Source organism: Trematomus bernacchii, unplaced genomic scaffold (genome assembly GCF_902827165.1).
Source record: "Trematomus bernacchii unplaced genomic scaffold, fTreBer1.1, whole genome shotgun sequence".
NCBI lineage: Eukaryota > Metazoa > Chordata > Actinopteri > Perciformes > Nototheniidae > Trematomus > Trematomus bernacchii.
The window spans coordinates 13,457,410-13,474,968 of record NW_022988043.1 but is presented as its reverse complement, the minus strand read 5'-3'; the positions used below and the strand labels follow the sequence as shown (position 1 = coordinate 13,474,968).

The following is a 17,559-nucleotide window of genomic DNA, read 5'->3' as shown; positions in this document are numbered from 1 at the left end:
CTCAAAATTGCACTTAAATACAGTACTTGGGTAAATGTACTTAGTTACTTCCCACCTTTTTTTGGATACACTAAAACTTAACTTAATCTTATCAAGTTATCGTCTTATTTTGTATTGATCCCTTTTCTTTAGTTATATTATCCACAAGTACATGTTGCTATTCCCCTTTAGATTCTAGAGACCTAAAATGTTATGACTGTTTGAGAGCCTATCAGATTCACAAACTGCAAAAAACTATTTTTGCTCCATCCTACCCTGAAGCTAGAAATGAGGGTCATTCATAAGTCAACCTTATGTTCAGGTGTTATCTGAGGCTACACCACACCTCTTAGCTTAAGAGTTATACTGCCTTTTCAGATCTCATCAGTCGCTTTTAAAGATAATCAGAATTTCACAATAAAAGACAGCACTATTAGTGATGCAGTATATTGTACAAATGCATCAGATTAGTTAGACTCTCACCTAGTGAAAGTCCTTCAGTGGCTTCCTCCAGCTCGGACGTTGAGCTGAGCTCGGATGTGATGGCTTTTCCGTTCAGAGTGGAGTTAATCTTTAAGTCTGTGTCTGACATAGCCTTCTGAGTACAGCTGCTGTAGATGAAACATAGTTTTAAATCAAATGGCCCTATAAAATCTACATGAAAGATTTATTTTCTTTGGGACATGCATTATTTTACATACCTCTCAGCCATGACCGCGACACCATTGCTCTTAACCGAATCCTCTTGGACACTCATCTTGTAGTTGCTGGAATAATAGACAAAACAATCTTAGGACGACCAAAAACAAATTAGCATTAAGACCCTTTACTCCAAGCAGATCAGAATATCTTTAATGAAACTGAACTGCTCTGGTAATTTATACAAGACTGACACCAAAGTCATTGCAACAATGTGTCAGAGCAAGAGGCTGCAATTGCTAAATGTCCAAACTCTGAATATTGTGTCAGAATGCATTGCAGGACATCTGCATGCATTCGATATAGTAGACTACCCTTTGACCCAAATACCCACACTACAATATGCTGTTGCTGTATCTCCGACATCGCTGGTTAATACAATTTGAGGTGAAAAATAGTATGTAATGACATGTAAATATTGTAGAAAATACATGATCATGGCTTCAGGGGTTCCTTGTGTGGACTGTGAAATAATGCCATCTAGTGTTTAAACCTATCAACTACTGTGTAAGATCTCAAGTTGTTCCTTCAAATAACTTAACTTTGTAAAGAATTCAATCAATTCAAACACTCTTTCCAAGTAAAAGTCATACATTAAAGATTTCCCTTAATTTAAAGTACAGCAAGTATTAACAGCAAATGTACACAGAATGGTTCCTTTCAGAGAGTTTGGTTATTACATATACCGTATTATTGTAATAATGTATATCACATATCAATACTGATGCTTTACCACATAGGCAGCATAGGCAGCATGTCAATATGTAATAGCTGGAACACGTTTTAATTACCTTACATACTGTTAAGATTATTTATTCTACACAAAAAAAAGTTAAATCTAAGCAGAATACCATTTTATAAATTGATCATTATGTTGAAATCTGTAAAATAACTCTGTGTGAAGTGAAGTAAAAAGTACAATAATCCAGAAATCTAGCAGAGTTGAAGTAGAAAGTATAGCATACAATTGAATTACCTAACTCAATGATGTGATTAATAACAGCACTTAAGTAAATGTGCTCAGTTACTTTTCATCACTGCAAATTAGCGACACATTCTCTAATTATATATGGCATAAAAATAATTTTGGATTAAGATCTGTCAACCCAGCAGATTCTCTCTCTGGCCTCTAGTTTTGGAGATAACTTTGGTCAAAAATGTCTTTGGACCAAAGTTCAAAACTACAGTGTGGCAATATGAAATGGCAACGGCAAAGTCTAATATTCTGCAAATATCAATTCAAATTCCCTGCAAAGTAGATTTCAGTTCCATTAACAACTTGGATTTGTACATTACCCAGAAAGCAGATGTAACCATTGAAGAACACTGAGTGTTATATTGAATCTTTTGGTAAAAATATGTAGAAGAAGTCCTATAATCACATAGGAAAATGTAGTTACCGAGGTACAGTATAGTGACTGTAAGCCTTGGATAAAACAATTAATGCTTGTAGCTGCTTGTCTAGCTTTTATAGAGCACATTTTATTGGGAGAGTGATTTATAGTAAAGAAACATTTTGTTGACCAAACAATTAAAAGCTTGGCAGCCTGCCCACATCAAATGGGGGATATTCCCTATGTTAGTCATGTGTTTGTCACAAACATGACTGGAGAATATGCTTCCCTCAACATGTCAACAATTACAAGTGCGTGCATATTTCTCAGCCTTAAAATCATAAATGTAATTAAGATATGTGTTTATTGTGTTCTGCAATTAAACTGATGTCAGCTTAAGCAAAAAAAGAGGTGTACCATGTCAGTAAAATAATGTTTTTTGTGCATCATCCTCATACAGGAAAGCTAGTCCCCATAGCAACTTATTACAACAAAACACACCTGACATAAGACTTTTCAGACTCTAAAAATAAAAAAAGCAATATGCTTAAAGGTTCCCTACCTTCTCCTGGCAGAGAGCTGATTGACAGTAGCTGTCAAGTGCAGAACAGACTGAAATCAACCTTTGCCCGGCGCAGGCGTCGACTGTTGCCCCCTGGAGAGAATATCAGCCTATAGTGGACTTGCATGAATGCATACCAACTTCCCCTGCACTAATGCCTCGTCCAGAGCTTTGCACACTTTCGCAATCCTCTGAACATCTGCCGCTGAAGCTGGGTCCACCGGTTAAAGATCCACCAATATGCTTTATCATAGGTTATGGCTCAAGGTGAAGACGACCCGTCACCTCAGACACAAACAGTCTGCAGCTGGTAGAAACCTGCTCTGTTTGTAATGATTATACCAGCAAACTGTTGGTGTTGGTGACGGTTCAAAACATTTGACAGTTTAGAGCAGATTTTATTGAAACCTTTATCATCCCAAATCGATTTATGAAGACAAGTCATTATCAGATATGCATGACCAGGCCTGTCAGAGAAATAATGATACAACTAGATGAGTTCTCTCCGTTTATGACAAGACTTTAGACTTTGGACCATCAAAAAGTTACTCAACAGCTGAACCAAACATGTGCAACTTTTCTTACAAATCAAGAGAGAACTGTCAAGATGACACACTAAAATGCACAACATATTCAAAAAATGTGCTGATATCCTGACTTGACTTTCTTAAAATCTCCTTTTATTCTTCCACTTTTCTAACTCCATCTAATTATTTGGGATTTTTATAAAGAACATAAGAGAAATGATTCCTACTGGATGAAAGCGGTTTAAAATGTCCAAAGATCTATTCTGGTCACGTTTCACTACAGCCCTGATTTCATCTCCTCTTGCTGAGCTTCATATCTGTCTGTCTGATAACCGCGTTCAAGGATATTTCATAAGTAAATATAGAGGAAAGTTCAACCGTCCATTTCCCAAATGATCTGTAGTTACCTTGCTCACAGGCACTGGGGTCAGTGAATCATCCCACTCAGTCACACCATATGTGTCCCTGCTCCGACCCTCACTGCTCATATCTCGGCACATGCCATCTGTGAAGGGTGTGAATGGTAACTGAGGGCATAAATCAGCAGAAAAGTAGACCGCACACAAAGAAAACAGGGTTCTCCGTGTCAAAAGGTTGTCCAGTGAGAACAAGATATTAGAATACATAATCTATCACTGATGCTTTAATGCATTTCAATGTTCCAGCTGATGTGGAGCACATTTGAATCACTTTGCATTATGTTGGAAAGTTTAACCTATAGCACAGTATCATATTTTATAAAGTGATTTCATAATCTGTTTGTAAAATCTTTATCTGTTTTCTATTTTTGTGAGTTATCGTACTTTGAGTCAATGCACATTCCAATACTGCAATAAAGCAACACATGTACTGATATGTCATTTTAAATTTGTAATTCAAATTGATAAGATTAAGATCTGTCTGGCCTCTAGTTTTCAAGATAACTTTGGTCAAAATTTCTCTGCAAATCCAAAGTTCACACCACTTGCAAAACGACTGTGTGGCAATATGAAGTGGAAATGACAAAGTATTGTATTTTCCTAGTAAACCTCACAAAGTGCCCAGTGTAAAGTAGAATTCAGTAGGTTACTCACTTTCCGCCAGTGCAAACAAGCAAAACACATAACGGTTAATATGTCTGAAGCTTTTATTGTGACAAATCGCACCCTAAACGCAAGATTTACAGGGAACTAATGTAAACGCCATTCTACAGCCATTCACTTGGGCAATCAATATCCAATTCATAATGAGTTAAAGCAAAATGATGTCTATGGCCACTTTAATGAATGTTGTCTGACCAGAGACAGGGATAAATCTAGCAAGAAGTGAAATGTGTTTCACTGATAAAAAAGACCTGATAATATTGCTGTTAAGATTACACCTGTAACTGGTAGTAGTAGTATAATCTGCTGACAATTTGTTGTTTTTCCACTGACTGTCAGATAAAATAACCAAATTGACCTTTTGCCATTCCATATTAGAAAGAATGCCTTTATTTGCAGCCATATTAAACATCATGTATTCACTTTTGAATTAGTCCATTAAACAATTATTTGTGGTGAATTTACTTTTTGTACAGAAGGATGGGAAGAGAATATGACCTACACCCATCATATATCAAGTCATACATGTCGCCATTATCCTGGTGGCCACGCCAACTGTCTTCCTCCCAGGACGTGGAGGTGAAGGTGGTAAACTGACTGAGCACCGTGCTTTCCATCGTTGATCACTGTATGGCAGAAAGATACCCAGAATTTAGTTTGTACTTCACTAAGCAGCCTGTATATATTATAGGTGTAGCTGTCACCTACCAACTCTGTAGCCTTCAGTTAGAGATTCTTGCTTCGCCACTGTTTTGGCAACAATCAACAAATGTCCTAAGAGCTGAAATTTAATTTGAGTTAGAGACATGGTTTTCATAGGGGTGCATAATATAAATTAAAATGTATGTTTTAAAGATTAAACATTTTGGGTGTTGTTACTAAAGGACCCTTTGAAGCAAAATGTATTACATTCTTGCTCTTTGCATTTGAATGTGTAACATGTCAGATTTACCTGTATTTAAATGTACTAAATCAATTAAATTGTCTTGCTACACTTTCATATTAGGTTTTTGACTATGGTAATGCATTTAACTGACTGTTAATAACTAATAATACAGGAGACATATAAGGCATGTTGGATTTATGTTACAAAATGTGTGTGAGCTCTAAGTAGAAGTATGTTTACATACCTGTCACATGTTTTTCAATAACTTCTGGTCTGGAACTATTCTTAATTGTTTGGGGTAAGATAAAGTTGTAAGAATTTAAACCAAACTCAGAGAAGGCCTTATTGGCCAACATTAATGTCCATCTTCACTAACTCTCTTGTGTCTGATGCGTGGGAAAATCCCTGCAGTAAGGCTCCTAAATCTGTACCTTAAAAAAAAAGGCAGTAGTATAAATGAAAATACATACAAATAATGTATGAATGAAAATATGCCATCCATATATTGTGAATGTGGTGAATTGTGAGTTGTATTCCAAATCTCACTCACAACCCCTAAACAGGAGTGGCAGGTTGAGCACATTGATGGAATAACATTACCTCAGCATCATCATCTTTGGCCTCACTTAATCTGGGAATAGGGACCCTTGGAATAACAAGGAAGTGAACAGGTGCCTGTGGGCTGATATCCCTGAATGCCAAACACTGATAAACACACAAAAACAACATTAATTAAGTGTTTAGTTGCACAACTTCTTAACATCAACAAGCTGCTGATTGATCTGTGGTTTCCACGTGGAACAGGCCAACATGATAACATGTTTTGTTTACCTTCTCATCTTCATAAATTATATCTGCAGGGATGCTTTTGTCGATCACTTTAGAGAAGATGGTTGGAGCTGGGGAGCCATACTTGTTGCTGGCCTCCTCTGCCAGCCTCACCTCGTCACTCTTTGTGCACAGTGGTCTCTGGAGGTCAGAAAGACACATCACACACCTGTGATCTGAAAAACGGATGCTAGCATACAAACAACACAACTTCTGGGGGGCACAGTTCACCAAACCTCTTGGTGGTGGGGCACTGCAGAATCCCCACAGCCACCACCAGGGCTGGTAGGACAATCGTTTTCAAAATGCTCAGCTGCACACGAGGAAAATAAAATGTTTATGAGAATGAGATGGATTATTTTCAGACCAGCTACCTCGGCTCGACAAACACGGTGCAAGCGGTGGAGTTGGACCGTTCTCGTCCCGTGTAACTGCGTCCGCAAAATCTGACGAAAATACATGTTTAGCTAACCAGCTAATGTATTGTTTCGGAAGTATGTTCCAAGCTTTATCTCGTGTCTTTTTTAACACAACACTGCACAGTTTAAAAAATCTTGTTCACAGACTACAACTCTTTACTGTACATTGGTGTTGCCTTCACGTACCCTTGTAACGTGTGTTTACCCTTTCTGAATCACCTCTGGTATAGGACTTGTCTCGGTTGGAGACATAATTTGCTGTATTTTCCCCTCATTAATTGTTAGATATGACTTAATTGCTAATTGTCTCCAAATATTGCACCTGGTACTGTATAGTTACGTTCTTTATTCTTCTTATTTCCATGATAATGGTGTGCTTATGTCAAAATTACGATATCTTTAAATGCGTCCAAAGGGGGCGTTTCCGTTGCTTCAAGGGTAGGTTCAAGAGCTCTAACGTTCTCTAATGTATAGTTTCAAACTTTAGACTTTAAACTTTAAATCACATAATATGGCCTCAAACTCAAATAAAGTAAAAATATGGAGCTTTATTGTATTAGTTCATATATAGGGTTGATGTGTTTAGACCATAGACTGTATATATCAAGGTTAGACATGAAACACTCTCCAGTATGGTAATCCCATGTTTATTACTTTTCGTGCCGCAACGGGCGCTGTTGTGGGAGAAACTTAGATTTTATGTCAACGAAAGAAGAAGTCAGATAAGAAACATGGCGGCCCGCACACGCCTGCCCTTGCTCTTCCCTAAAAACCTGCCTCCATTTAGGAACCAAAGGCTTGCACACACAGAGGCGGCCGTCAAGGAGCCCGCGTATCCGCCCATCATCTCATCTCTCACGGCTAAAAGCAAATCTGCCCGGGGGAGACAGGTTGACGAGCAGGTACAGAAGATATGTGCCTCTCCGGTGGAGGAGAAGCTCTCCCTCATCACTCGCATCCAGCGGATGAAATTTGTGGTTTACCCTCAGACTTTTGCAAGGAACGCGGACACATGGTACCAGCACTTCACCAAGACCGCATATATCCCCGGCCTGCCCGAGAAATACACCCTGAGCCCGGAGAGGGAGACCGGGGGAGAGGAGGAGCAGCCGGCCGCTGCTCAGACCACAGTGCCGGGGGTTGGACATGATGGGTTCACGGACATCCGATCCTTGGTCACTCGTGTGATTTTACTGGAGCACTGGCAATTGAGGAAACGCATACCTTTCCTGTACAGAAAGCAGGAGCAGACGGTTGGACCTTTTCTGAGAAACCTGGTGACTGAACTCTCATTCAGTCTGGCCAAATACAACCCACTGTTCCTCTCGTCCAGTCTGGGTACGGATCATTCTTGTGGCACCAGTCAAACTTTGGAGAGTTCCTCTGCTTTAGCATCCACTTTAAACTATATTTGTGGCAACACTGTGAATGTGGCTAGTTTCATATGTGGACCAGTAAACAAAGTTTTATTCTAATCTTTACTAAGCAATTGTAGCAGGTTGTTATGAACACCTTCACCAATAATGTGACATGCTTGCTACTTTCTTAGTGAACATATTAACTCACTAAAGTTAACTGGGAGCTGTAGTAATTAGTGTATCATGGGAAAATTGCATGGCATCAACCAGCAGTGCCAAACATTTTCTAGTGCAATCTTCTCAAACGCTCTCAGAAACTTTTTTATGCCCAGGTGGCTTGGAATATGTGTTCTAATTTGTACTTCACCTCACCAAAAGTGCTGCGTAATGCTTACAAATACATATACAGTACATCTTTAACAAAGTGTTATTTAATTTGTTTTAATACTATTGCCGATACAATATGTTACTTGACTTTGGAACTGATACAATATCTAAAGTTGAGCAGTAAAAATATGTTTTTTCATTCAACAAAAAAGCCACACAAACAGCTGAGAACTTACAAACACAAGTGAAATACATTCTTAGCTAATAGGGGAAAATGTATCATTTGAATATAAGAGAAAACATATGAAGTTAACAATGATGTTGAACTGAACAGATATATAAATATTACAAAAGCCAAAAAGTTCAAATGAGGACAACACATAGATAGACCATAGATCCTACCTGGTATCTAGTTCTAGATCAAAATAGCAATATCATTGTGCATTCTTACCTTTTTTAATTTTCCACAGACACAGCGTTTTGAGTCATATTTTCTGTGTTTCTCCATCAGATATTGATCCCAATGTACATTTTTACTGGAGAAGGGGACAGAGAATCATCCCAAAGGGACATCGAAGAGGTCGGCAAGAGCCAACCAGATTCCAGATCGATGACCGGCCAATTATTCAGATCAGGATAACTGAACAACTGCCCCAGGTACACATCATTCTCACATTATGAAATGTATGTTATACAAAATCTGTCAATATTGAATTGTCATGAATCCTACCAAACTAGAGCAAGGTTTTCTACCAGTGTCACATCATAATAACATATAAATAACAGCTTCCATTTTATTTGTAATTTTAATTTTAATTTCTCTTAGTTCATCTCGCTGGAGGACTCTTATGCTGCTGAAGTTCAAGAGGTCACTTTGTCTCCCAGCGTCATGCCTCTCTTCAGAAGGCAGTATGACAACAACATTTTTACAGGTAACACGAGAGCAGTCACATCCAACGTTTCTCACTTTTTCATGATGTGATTTCAGAGTAGCCAAAAGAACAAATAATGATTGTATGTTTGTTACATTTTGTAGTATAAGTAAAATTCTCATTATTCAGTGACTTCTGATGCCACTAGGGGGCCCAAACGTGCAGCTGTTCAGTCAACAAAAATGACAAAGTGTGGGTCATTTATTCCAAAGAGATGGCTGTTTTTGGAGATGTCAAATTTGGAGGAAAAAAACCGTAATCAGCTTATTCTACCCACTGACTAGCTATCAAACATTTTCAGTTGTTCTTACAATGGACGTAAACCTAGATCAACTAATTGTTGCATCTCTGACAAAAATAAATTCCAACAGTCTGTTTCATACAACAGCGGTCATTAAGTCGCAAATATGGATGGAGAATTACAAAACAATTATAAAATTATCATCCTGGAGAAAAATATAGAAGCCTATAGTGTTTTTCCTTAACCCTTTCTCTGCAAGCTGTGTTCTGTTTACATTAAACTTGTCCTCTGGTTCTCATCAACAGGGGCGAAGCTACCGGACCCGGCCTGCTACGGTCACACTCAGTTCCACCTGGTGCCGGATCGCTACCACAGAGACAGGATGGCCCGGATGCAGCAGTCCGATCAGGTGGAGGTCTTCCTCCGAGCCAACGCACTCACCAGCCTCTTCGCCTGGACCGGAGCTCAGGCCATGTACCAGGGTGAGTAATAGGGGTGGTAGAAATAATCGATACAGCATAGCATTGCAATACTTTGCGTGGCAATATTGTATCGATACACAGACGCCAAGTATCGATATTTTATTATATAAGCTATTCATATTGCAAATCCAAATTAGCTTGGCAAAGCTACCATCAAATACTGAGCGAGCTAAGAAAATAACTCAATCATCAGCTACTTCATGTGCAAAGACCTCCGTCCGTACAGCGTTGTGGAAAACGAAGGCTTTTGTCACATGTTAAAGACACTGGAACCCAATATATCATGCTATCATATCAATATATATGCGCAATATATTGCAGTATATCGTTTCGCAATACTATCGTATCGTGAGGAGCCTGGTGATTCCCTAGTGAGTAACACAGGGACAGACATCAGATAACAATACCATTTATATTTTTAATGATTCTAGATTAGTTTATTCTTTTATTGTATATGAGTGCAGAATCCCAACTCTATTCTTCGTGTATTTGAAATCCAATTTAACCTCATGGAGACTATAGTAAGTCTTTGGGACATGTGTTAGGAAAGAACATCTAGTAAATCCAAAGGTGCTTTTTCACATTTAGTATACCTTTCTTCTTTTTTTGGTAGTAACAACAATTTTTCTCAAATATCAGTCCATTGAGATGTAGCAGTGGTCGAATCACCCTGACACAGTTTGCATTAAAGTCTCTGTTAAGTGGATTATAATTTAATTGAAGAAATTATATGACACTTCCCCCTCACCTCTGTAGGTTTCTGGAACCACGAGGACGTCACCAGGCCTTTCGTGTCCCAGGCTGTGATCACAGACGGGAAGTTCTTCTCCTTCTTCTGCTACCAGCTCAACACAGTGGCCCTCTCTGTGGAGACGGACGCCAACAACCCCAGAAAGAACCTCCTGTGGGGCACCGAGAGCCTGCGGCTGTACGACAGCGTGCAGGACGGAGAGGTGGTGGGTCTGAACGACGACGTCCTCAAGCTTCTGGTTCAGTTCCTCATGAACAAGCAGTAGACGTTCTCCAGGTTTCTGTGTTGTAACATTTCTTTAGGGAGATTGTATAAATGTGGAAGGTTTTGCAAGAAATCAGGAGGAAAACCCCAACATGGCGGAAATTAGGACGTTTGTCAGAGTGTATAAAATGAAACGTTCAAAAAAGCAGCTTTCTTTAACAGCCATCTGAGTATGAACAAAGTGATGAAAAACACTGTACACACATCAGAGTATTATAATGGTGCAGACTGTATTTATGAAAAAAATAAATTAAAAAAAAAACATGCTTTTCAAAATGACCCTTGTGTTTGTCAGGGCTTACAACAACATTTTTAGCATTTATAGGCATCTTTTAACTTGTATTCCCACTTCCCTTTCAAAGAGTAATGCATGGATTTAGCATTATACTACTTGACTAAAGGAAGACCATACAACTGATGCAGATATATCCTCTTTTATTCCATATATCCTTTCTTCTTCTCCATCTGAAGCCTCATAAGGATTTATACAACTTCTTTTCACATGTGCAGTAGTTCTATACAAGCAGACTTTGAGGTTTCTCTTTGGAAACACTGTCTCCATACCAGCTACACAAAGGCGTTCTTAGTTATTCCAGGCAGTGACTTGGTAGTTTTCATTTGCGTGTTTACATATAGTGGTACACCTTTAAGGTTAAATGCAGGCTGATAACTCGGACCACCTTCTGATACATCAACATGAAAAACACACAAGCATCTGCATATGTGAGGATTGATACACATGTTATTAAAGCTAATAAACAGCATTTTGGGAAAACCTAAAGGTATGGAAAAAAGGAAAGATAAACAGAAAGACAGAAGCACAATATGAATGAAAGTGCTTGTTAAGAGTGTAAGGCACTGCTCACGAACCATTACTCATGAATACAAAGTAATGGGGAGTTGAGGTTTAACTTGCCAGAAATAAAAAAAAATGTACTTCCTTTTTGAGAGGTGTCAAAGAAATAGCGATGTGTTTGAGTTTTTCCTCAGGAAGTGGGTGAATACAGGGCAAGATAGAGAAAATAACACAGAAGGTAAATGCTTTGCTCTTTTAGCTGCCATGACAGCACAGTTAGATTAGAATAGAAAACATGTTCCAGTGAGATAAGAGTGAACATTACACCTAAAAGAGGCTACTTGTGAACATGTACTTGCACTTTGTTTGGTGAACACATACACAAAATAGTTGCTGAGATATTGCTTTTTAAAGTATATAATTCACATTTGAATATAAGCAAATTAGTTTGAAAGAAGCTTGGATCTTTTTGGATTTCAAGTCTTTACACTTTTCTTTGTCTCATTGAAGAACTTTCCGCTGGTCCATTACTTTCTCCTTGAGTCCTGATAAGGAAACAAAACATTCACGTCATAAAAACTTACAAATATATACATAAAACTTAAAAAGTATTTAAAAAAATGCACCACTCTCATAGTACTCACAGTGTATTTGTTTGGTCTGTAGTCCCATTCTCCGCTGAGAATAAAGCAGAATATTTCAATGTAAAACACAACATACGATACACAGATGAAGAGAAGTGTCTGTTTCTGTCTGATTACCTGCTGTGCTGTTTTTCTTAGACTGGCTTTTCTCGTAGAGCAGAATGATGGCGACCAGGACGATCACCTCGATCACTATGGCGACGAAGGGCTTCAGAGGCTCATGGAAGCTGATGACCTTCAGCAGTAACAGTGGAAAATTGAAAAATACTCAATTACAAGAAAAAGTAAAACACTTTACCTAAAATACAAGTAGAGAAGTATTGCAGGCAAAATGTACTTTAACTATACAAAGTTAAATGTGATTTGTACATTTTTAGATAGTTAGTTTTAACTTCTTCATTAGTTAATTTACGTGGTGTTTCGCAACAAGCTCCTACTCACAAGTCACAGGATAAATCTGAGCTGTATTGAAATGTTTAATGGGGAAGAAGAGAAGAAAAAACGTCTCTGATCTTTTTGTACAAATGATGGAAAGTCCTTGGGTCTCAAACTTAATGTTAAAATGAAACCTGCTGAGAAGAGTAATGTGGACAGTGCATTGTTCTCAACCGTTATGGCTTGTGACCAAACACCACTAGTTAAGCACAGTGTTTGAGTAAATGCACTTATACTTTCCACATCTGACCTTCAGCTCTACGTGGCTCATGCTGGTGCTGATGGCGTACACCGCCCCGCAGAAATACAAGCCTCCGTCGGTCTCCACCAGGCTGGACACCACTAGTTTGGTCTTCCTTTCTTCATTTTTGATTTCATATCGAAGAGGCTCTTCAGCTGCAATAATCTGCTTCTGGAACGATAAAGAATGTGAAATGGGTCAGTGGCCATTTATATATATTTACATTACATTTTAATGTGTTGATTTTTTTTGTTGCAGATTCACAATCTTTAACTGTGAAACAAAAATAAAACATCTGAGTTTGTTTTTGAAAGATTTGTTTTGGGCCACCAGTGCCTTTATTGAAGAGACAGGAACAAAGCTACATCGCTACATTGAGTTTTTGTAACTGAAAATACTTTAAACAAAGTCAATATTCTGAATATTATTACAGATTTACTTTCATCCATAGACACCTGCACACGTGTTTTCAATTTGCCTGATTAGACACATCTTGAGAACAGTTAAAGAAGAGGTCTAATCAGCCAATTAAGTGAAAACACCTGTGTGTACAACATGAGTGTGTAGGGCTGTACCGTGCAGATGGCATTATTCAATCTTTATTCAAAAACAAAAATGTATGGTGTCAATTCAAATGTCACAATTGGCCTAATCTCATTTAGCCACAGCTCTGTGCAGCTCACCCACCTTGTCTGTACCGTTCGCTCTGTACCAGTACCAGGTGCTGGGCTCTGGTTTGGTCTCCTCCATTTTGCATGTGATCACCACAAAGTCCCCCACATAGCTGACTATCGGCTTGTCCCGCACGTCCCCGATCTGTGGAGCTGTGGGGACAACAGGGGGAAAGAGCATGGTAAAAACACAGCTTGTTGTACCATTCAAACAGAGTTACTCAGAGTAGTTATTGATATTCATTATAATGAAACAACAGGGACTTGCTGATACATTTGCAATGCATACAAATGTGATTAATATAACTAAATAATTAGATTTGTACCTGCCAAAACAAAGTCTATTTTGGCTTTACTTCCAAACTCGCATGTGTAACTTCCAAGGTCTTCTTCATTGACAATGCTGAACCTGTAAGCAAAAATATATACAAACCATATTATGTTAGATTTAGGACAATTAAAAAAAAGAAGTGATTTTGGGGTAAAACCTGACTATTATGCAACACATTAATATGATGACAGGTCTCCCTTGTAAAAGAGATCGTTGATCTCAATGGGATTTTTTACCTGGATAAATAAAGGCTAAGAAGAAGATGAATAATTTAAATGTGAGTGGTAGGCATTTAATGTGTTTTACTTTCAGGTAAATTAAATAAAGTACTTTCTTCTATTGAAATAAGGTAGTTATACTAGAAAAACAGCAAAATATGTCTAAAATTGTACATTAGACTGAAATAAAAAGTAAAACAAAGTCATTTTCTCTAGCTGCTGTACATTAAAAAATAATATTTTCTACAAATTCTAACAATATATGCACATTATTGACTATTTTTGTAAATGATGATGTAAAAATGCATAAACGTGAGTAGATTGAGGCCTATCAAAAGAGACAAATTAGTTTAGGAAAAAGTTCAAATTACTTGAGCTAATGGATGAAATAGTTGCCATGTGAAGTACTTACACTCGTTTGAGATTATACTGATCGTTCTCCATCGGCACTGTTTGATTGCTGTTCTTTACCTCCTCGCCATCTTTCCTCCAGAGCCCCGTTATGTTTGCCAGTTTGTCCTGGTTACCTGTCCAGGTGCACTCCAGAGCCAGATTCACAGGGTTCAACAGCTCCACCTTCTCTGTGTGGCTCTCACCTGCGTGGAGCACATGCACAATGAAAATTCATAATGAACAAACATTCACAATAACCTAAAAAAAACACTTATCCCTGCCATCATAGGCTACAATTGAAAAATAGTGACCTTTAAGAGCAACGCTCCTGACATCTGTTGGCAGTTGATCGATAGGAATCAGCGGCGGGGGGGTAGGGCCAGGTGTCTCTGAAAGGAAAACAGGCAATTATATAAAGCACACAAAATGAACATCTAAATCTATCTGTACTGGCTTTTTTAAAAATTAAATTAAAGTTGTCTTTAGGGAATTACTTGGTGGTTATGAGCTATGTGTTTAGCTGGCCCCACCCCCATGAGTATTACATCACTAGAAAGCCCAGGAGGTTTATTTTTACACAGAACATTAGGACAAAAATAAACTGCATGCATGATGTATGAGATAAAGGCTCCAGTGTGATGTCCCCCATAGAGGACAGAAATTAAAATACGGGTTTTTAGACAACTTAACAATAAGTGTCCCCTTCAAAGTGTTGTTGTTAAGTGTTTATTTGGAGGACTATCTATCTATCTATCTATCTATCTATCTATCTATCTATCTATCTATCTATCTATCTATCTATCTATCTATCTATCTGTCTGTCTGTCTGTCTATCTATCTATCTATCTATCTATCTATCTATCTATCTATCTATCTATCTATCTATCTGTCTGTCTGCCTGTCTATATATATATATATATATAGATAGATATATAGATATATATAATATAAATAAACTGCTTTTAATTTCTTGAGGCCTGTGGAAATGAACAAATAACAAAGTTTCCATTCAACCCGATTATTTTTCTTTTTTGAAGTTATTTATTTCAAAGTATCAAAGCTATACAAAAAAAATACAAAAACTACTCTTGAGCTATTACATTAAGGACAACTGGGTCCAACCAAATGCAAATGTGTGTTGAGTAAAACACAATAAATTGAATCTTCAGTAACATGAGAATCCCTGTTATATCCCTGATCACAGCTATATACAATTATTTCAAATCAATATTTTTTTTAAATCCTTGAATAATAATAATATATTTTCTTTTTTTATGGAGTTTGGGATGTGATCATGGCTGTCTCAGACTATCACATAAAAAAAAACAGACATTGAATATCAGGAATTTCCAGACAGTTGTACATGATATTGTGGAAGATATGTGACGTCTTCTTCTACTCCTCACAAGGTTACAGACCATTTAGAGGGGGAAAGAAAAAGGCAGAACAAGGTTTTAACACAACCCCACACAGTCAATAATAAACCCAAATGGCTATTTACTTGTATTGATGTGTCTGCAGGAGACGAGAAGCAGGAGGATCTGCAAACAGAGCTGCTTCCAGGAGGCTGACATGATTATTATCCCACTGTGCAGGTTTCTTCCTCGTGCTCTCGCCTCTCTCTGCCTGCTGCATCGCCTCAGAACCACCTCCCCTCCTCCTCCTACCCTCCCCCCCCCCCTCCTCCTCCTCCCTGTAGAAGTGACACAGCCATGGTATCACTGTGCAGCTTGTGGCAGGCAACTCTATCCATTATTTAATCAGAAAGGGTTCATTTCTCAATGCCGGGTTGCAGTGAACTGTCCTGTGAGGGAATGCATGCCGGACAAACCATGTATGTATGTACACCCTCCTCTGCTTTGGAGCGAGATTTGGAGATAAAAAGTGGTCTGCTATTATGTAGCTTTTTCCAAGGTGCCCTATGTGTTATGAGAGAGGACATGACCTGCCAGCCCTCATGAAAACAGACAGGAGTGGAAACACCCACTACCACTGCTACTGTAGTGGGTTCGTCTTTGTTATACATTTTGAGCATACTATGAAACCTGATATTTAAGGTAGATTTACGTAATCTATTTAATGTTTATAAAGGAGATAAACATTTAATTTCAGCAAAAAATAATATCACATTTAATTATTCCTTCATACTCATGGCCAATATAACATTTAACAGTCATTATCATGCATATTGTTACATTTCTGTTTATATTAAATATTTTACGCCCTGATGTTAGTAATATTTACTATACATTTTATATTTTGATCGCCGGTTTTTTATTCTTAGTCATTTTTAAGCAATCACTGGTCAGTAAATTAATTAGGATTATTAACCCATAAGGACCCACCGTGACACAGGTGTCACATGAACTTTAAATGTTCTGGAAAGTTCCTTATACAGCTTTAGCCTTTATTTGATCTCATGAAGTCCTAAGTGACACACCCTGAACAGTCTGGTGGGTCATGGTCCAGGTCATGTGATTTTGTGTTCCCATGACAACATGTCCAAGATGTCCATGTGCCATGTGACTTAATGAGCTACATTTCAAAAGCTTTTTTTGTTGTTGCTAAAGGTAAAATTCAAGCCATTTAAGAATTAAAATGCTTACATAACATGTCCTTTATTAAATTTAACCTGTTGTGGAAACATGTATTGATCAAATTGATATGAAACAAATGAGATAAATATCGCTGTGACACTGATGTCACATCGGGACTTTAACCCTAAACTTTCACAGTAAACCCAAAGTGACATATATGCACAATTAGAAATATGATTATGATCTGCTCAGTTGATTTAGCTGATTCAATTATATTGAGTTAATATGTTCTTATTCTTCAATTAAAAGAATGTTCAAACTAATTTAAACCAAAAAATCCTCCTCAATAATTAAGTTAAAATAAGAGTTATTTTACCATTAAAGCCCAATGTGACATACATGTCACATTTCAGATATTTGACACTAGGGGGGGTTTCTTGTCAGAAATGTATTCTAGGTGGTCTATTTAGTCTAAATCATGTTCCCCTTAATGTTCCCAAAAGTAGAAATGGGTCCGGGTTATTAAATTAGTATCTTTTTATATGTGATTTATTTGAGTAATGCTATATTAACACCATATATGAGAACATGAGTTTGTGAAATATCAGTGTCACAAACTCTT

The 17,559-nt window shown here is 37.8% G+C and overlaps 3 protein-coding genes and 1 long non-coding RNA gene across 5 annotated transcripts; 1 reads left to right on the top strand and 3 right to left on the bottom strand.

Moving 5' to 3' along the window:
* Positions 1 to 388: 388 nt before the first annotated feature.
* Positions 389 to 4,010, bottom strand: LOC117473084. The gene is made up of 3 exons (XR_004554985.1): positions 2,575 to 4,010; positions 681 to 746; positions 389 to 590 (listed from the first exon to the last, which is right to left on the bottom strand). It is a non-coding gene; the product is annotated as an uncharacterized LOC117473084 (long non-coding RNA).
* Positions 4,011 to 4,209: 199 nt separating this feature from the next.
* Positions 4,210 to 6,493, bottom strand: LOC117473082 (uncharacterized HIT-like protein Synpcc7942_1390). Of its 2 annotated transcripts, none has more exons than XM_034118562.1 (5): positions 6,134 to 6,493; positions 5,901 to 6,038; positions 5,670 to 5,774; positions 4,892 to 4,964; positions 4,210 to 4,809 (listed from the first exon to the last, which is right to left on the bottom strand). In XM_034118562.1, the coding sequence occupies exons 1-5, from the start codon at positions 6,356 to 6,358 to the stop codon at positions 4,718 to 4,720; spliced, it is 633 nt and encodes a 210-aa protein (XP_033974453.1). In that variant the 5' UTR covers positions 6,359 to 6,493; the 3' UTR covers positions 4,210 to 4,717. The 2 variants fall into 2 exon arrangements, with proteins under 2 accessions (XP_033974453.1, XP_033974454.1); XM_034118563.1 differs by having other exon boundaries at positions 6,272 to 6,493.
* A 546-nt stretch (positions 6,494 to 7,039) lies between these two features.
* mrps30 (mitochondrial ribosomal protein S30) lies at positions 7,040 to 10,937 on the top strand. Its single transcript, XM_034118560.1, has 5 exons — positions 7,040 to 7,654; positions 8,513 to 8,658; positions 8,828 to 8,933; positions 9,480 to 9,656; positions 10,413 to 10,937. Exons 1-5 carry the CDS (start codon positions 7,048 to 7,050, stop codon positions 10,670 to 10,672), a joined length of 1,296 nt encoding a protein of 431 aa, XP_033974451.1. The 5' UTR covers positions 7,040 to 7,047; the 3' UTR covers positions 10,673 to 10,937.
* Positions 10,938 to 11,089: 152 nt separating this feature from the next.
* emb (embigin) lies at positions 11,090 to 16,043 on the bottom strand. The gene is made up of 9 exons (XM_034118561.1): positions 15,902 to 16,043; positions 14,712 to 14,789; positions 14,420 to 14,603; positions 13,785 to 13,867; positions 13,475 to 13,611; positions 12,797 to 12,958; positions 12,229 to 12,346; positions 12,112 to 12,145; positions 11,090 to 12,012 (listed from the first exon to the last, which is right to left on the bottom strand). The coding sequence occupies exons 1-9, from the start codon at positions 15,972 to 15,974 to the stop codon at positions 11,952 to 11,954; spliced, it is 930 nt and encodes a 309-aa protein (XP_033974452.1). The 5' UTR covers positions 15,975 to 16,043; the 3' UTR covers positions 11,090 to 11,951.
* Positions 16,044 to 17,559: the final 1,516 nt, after the last annotated feature.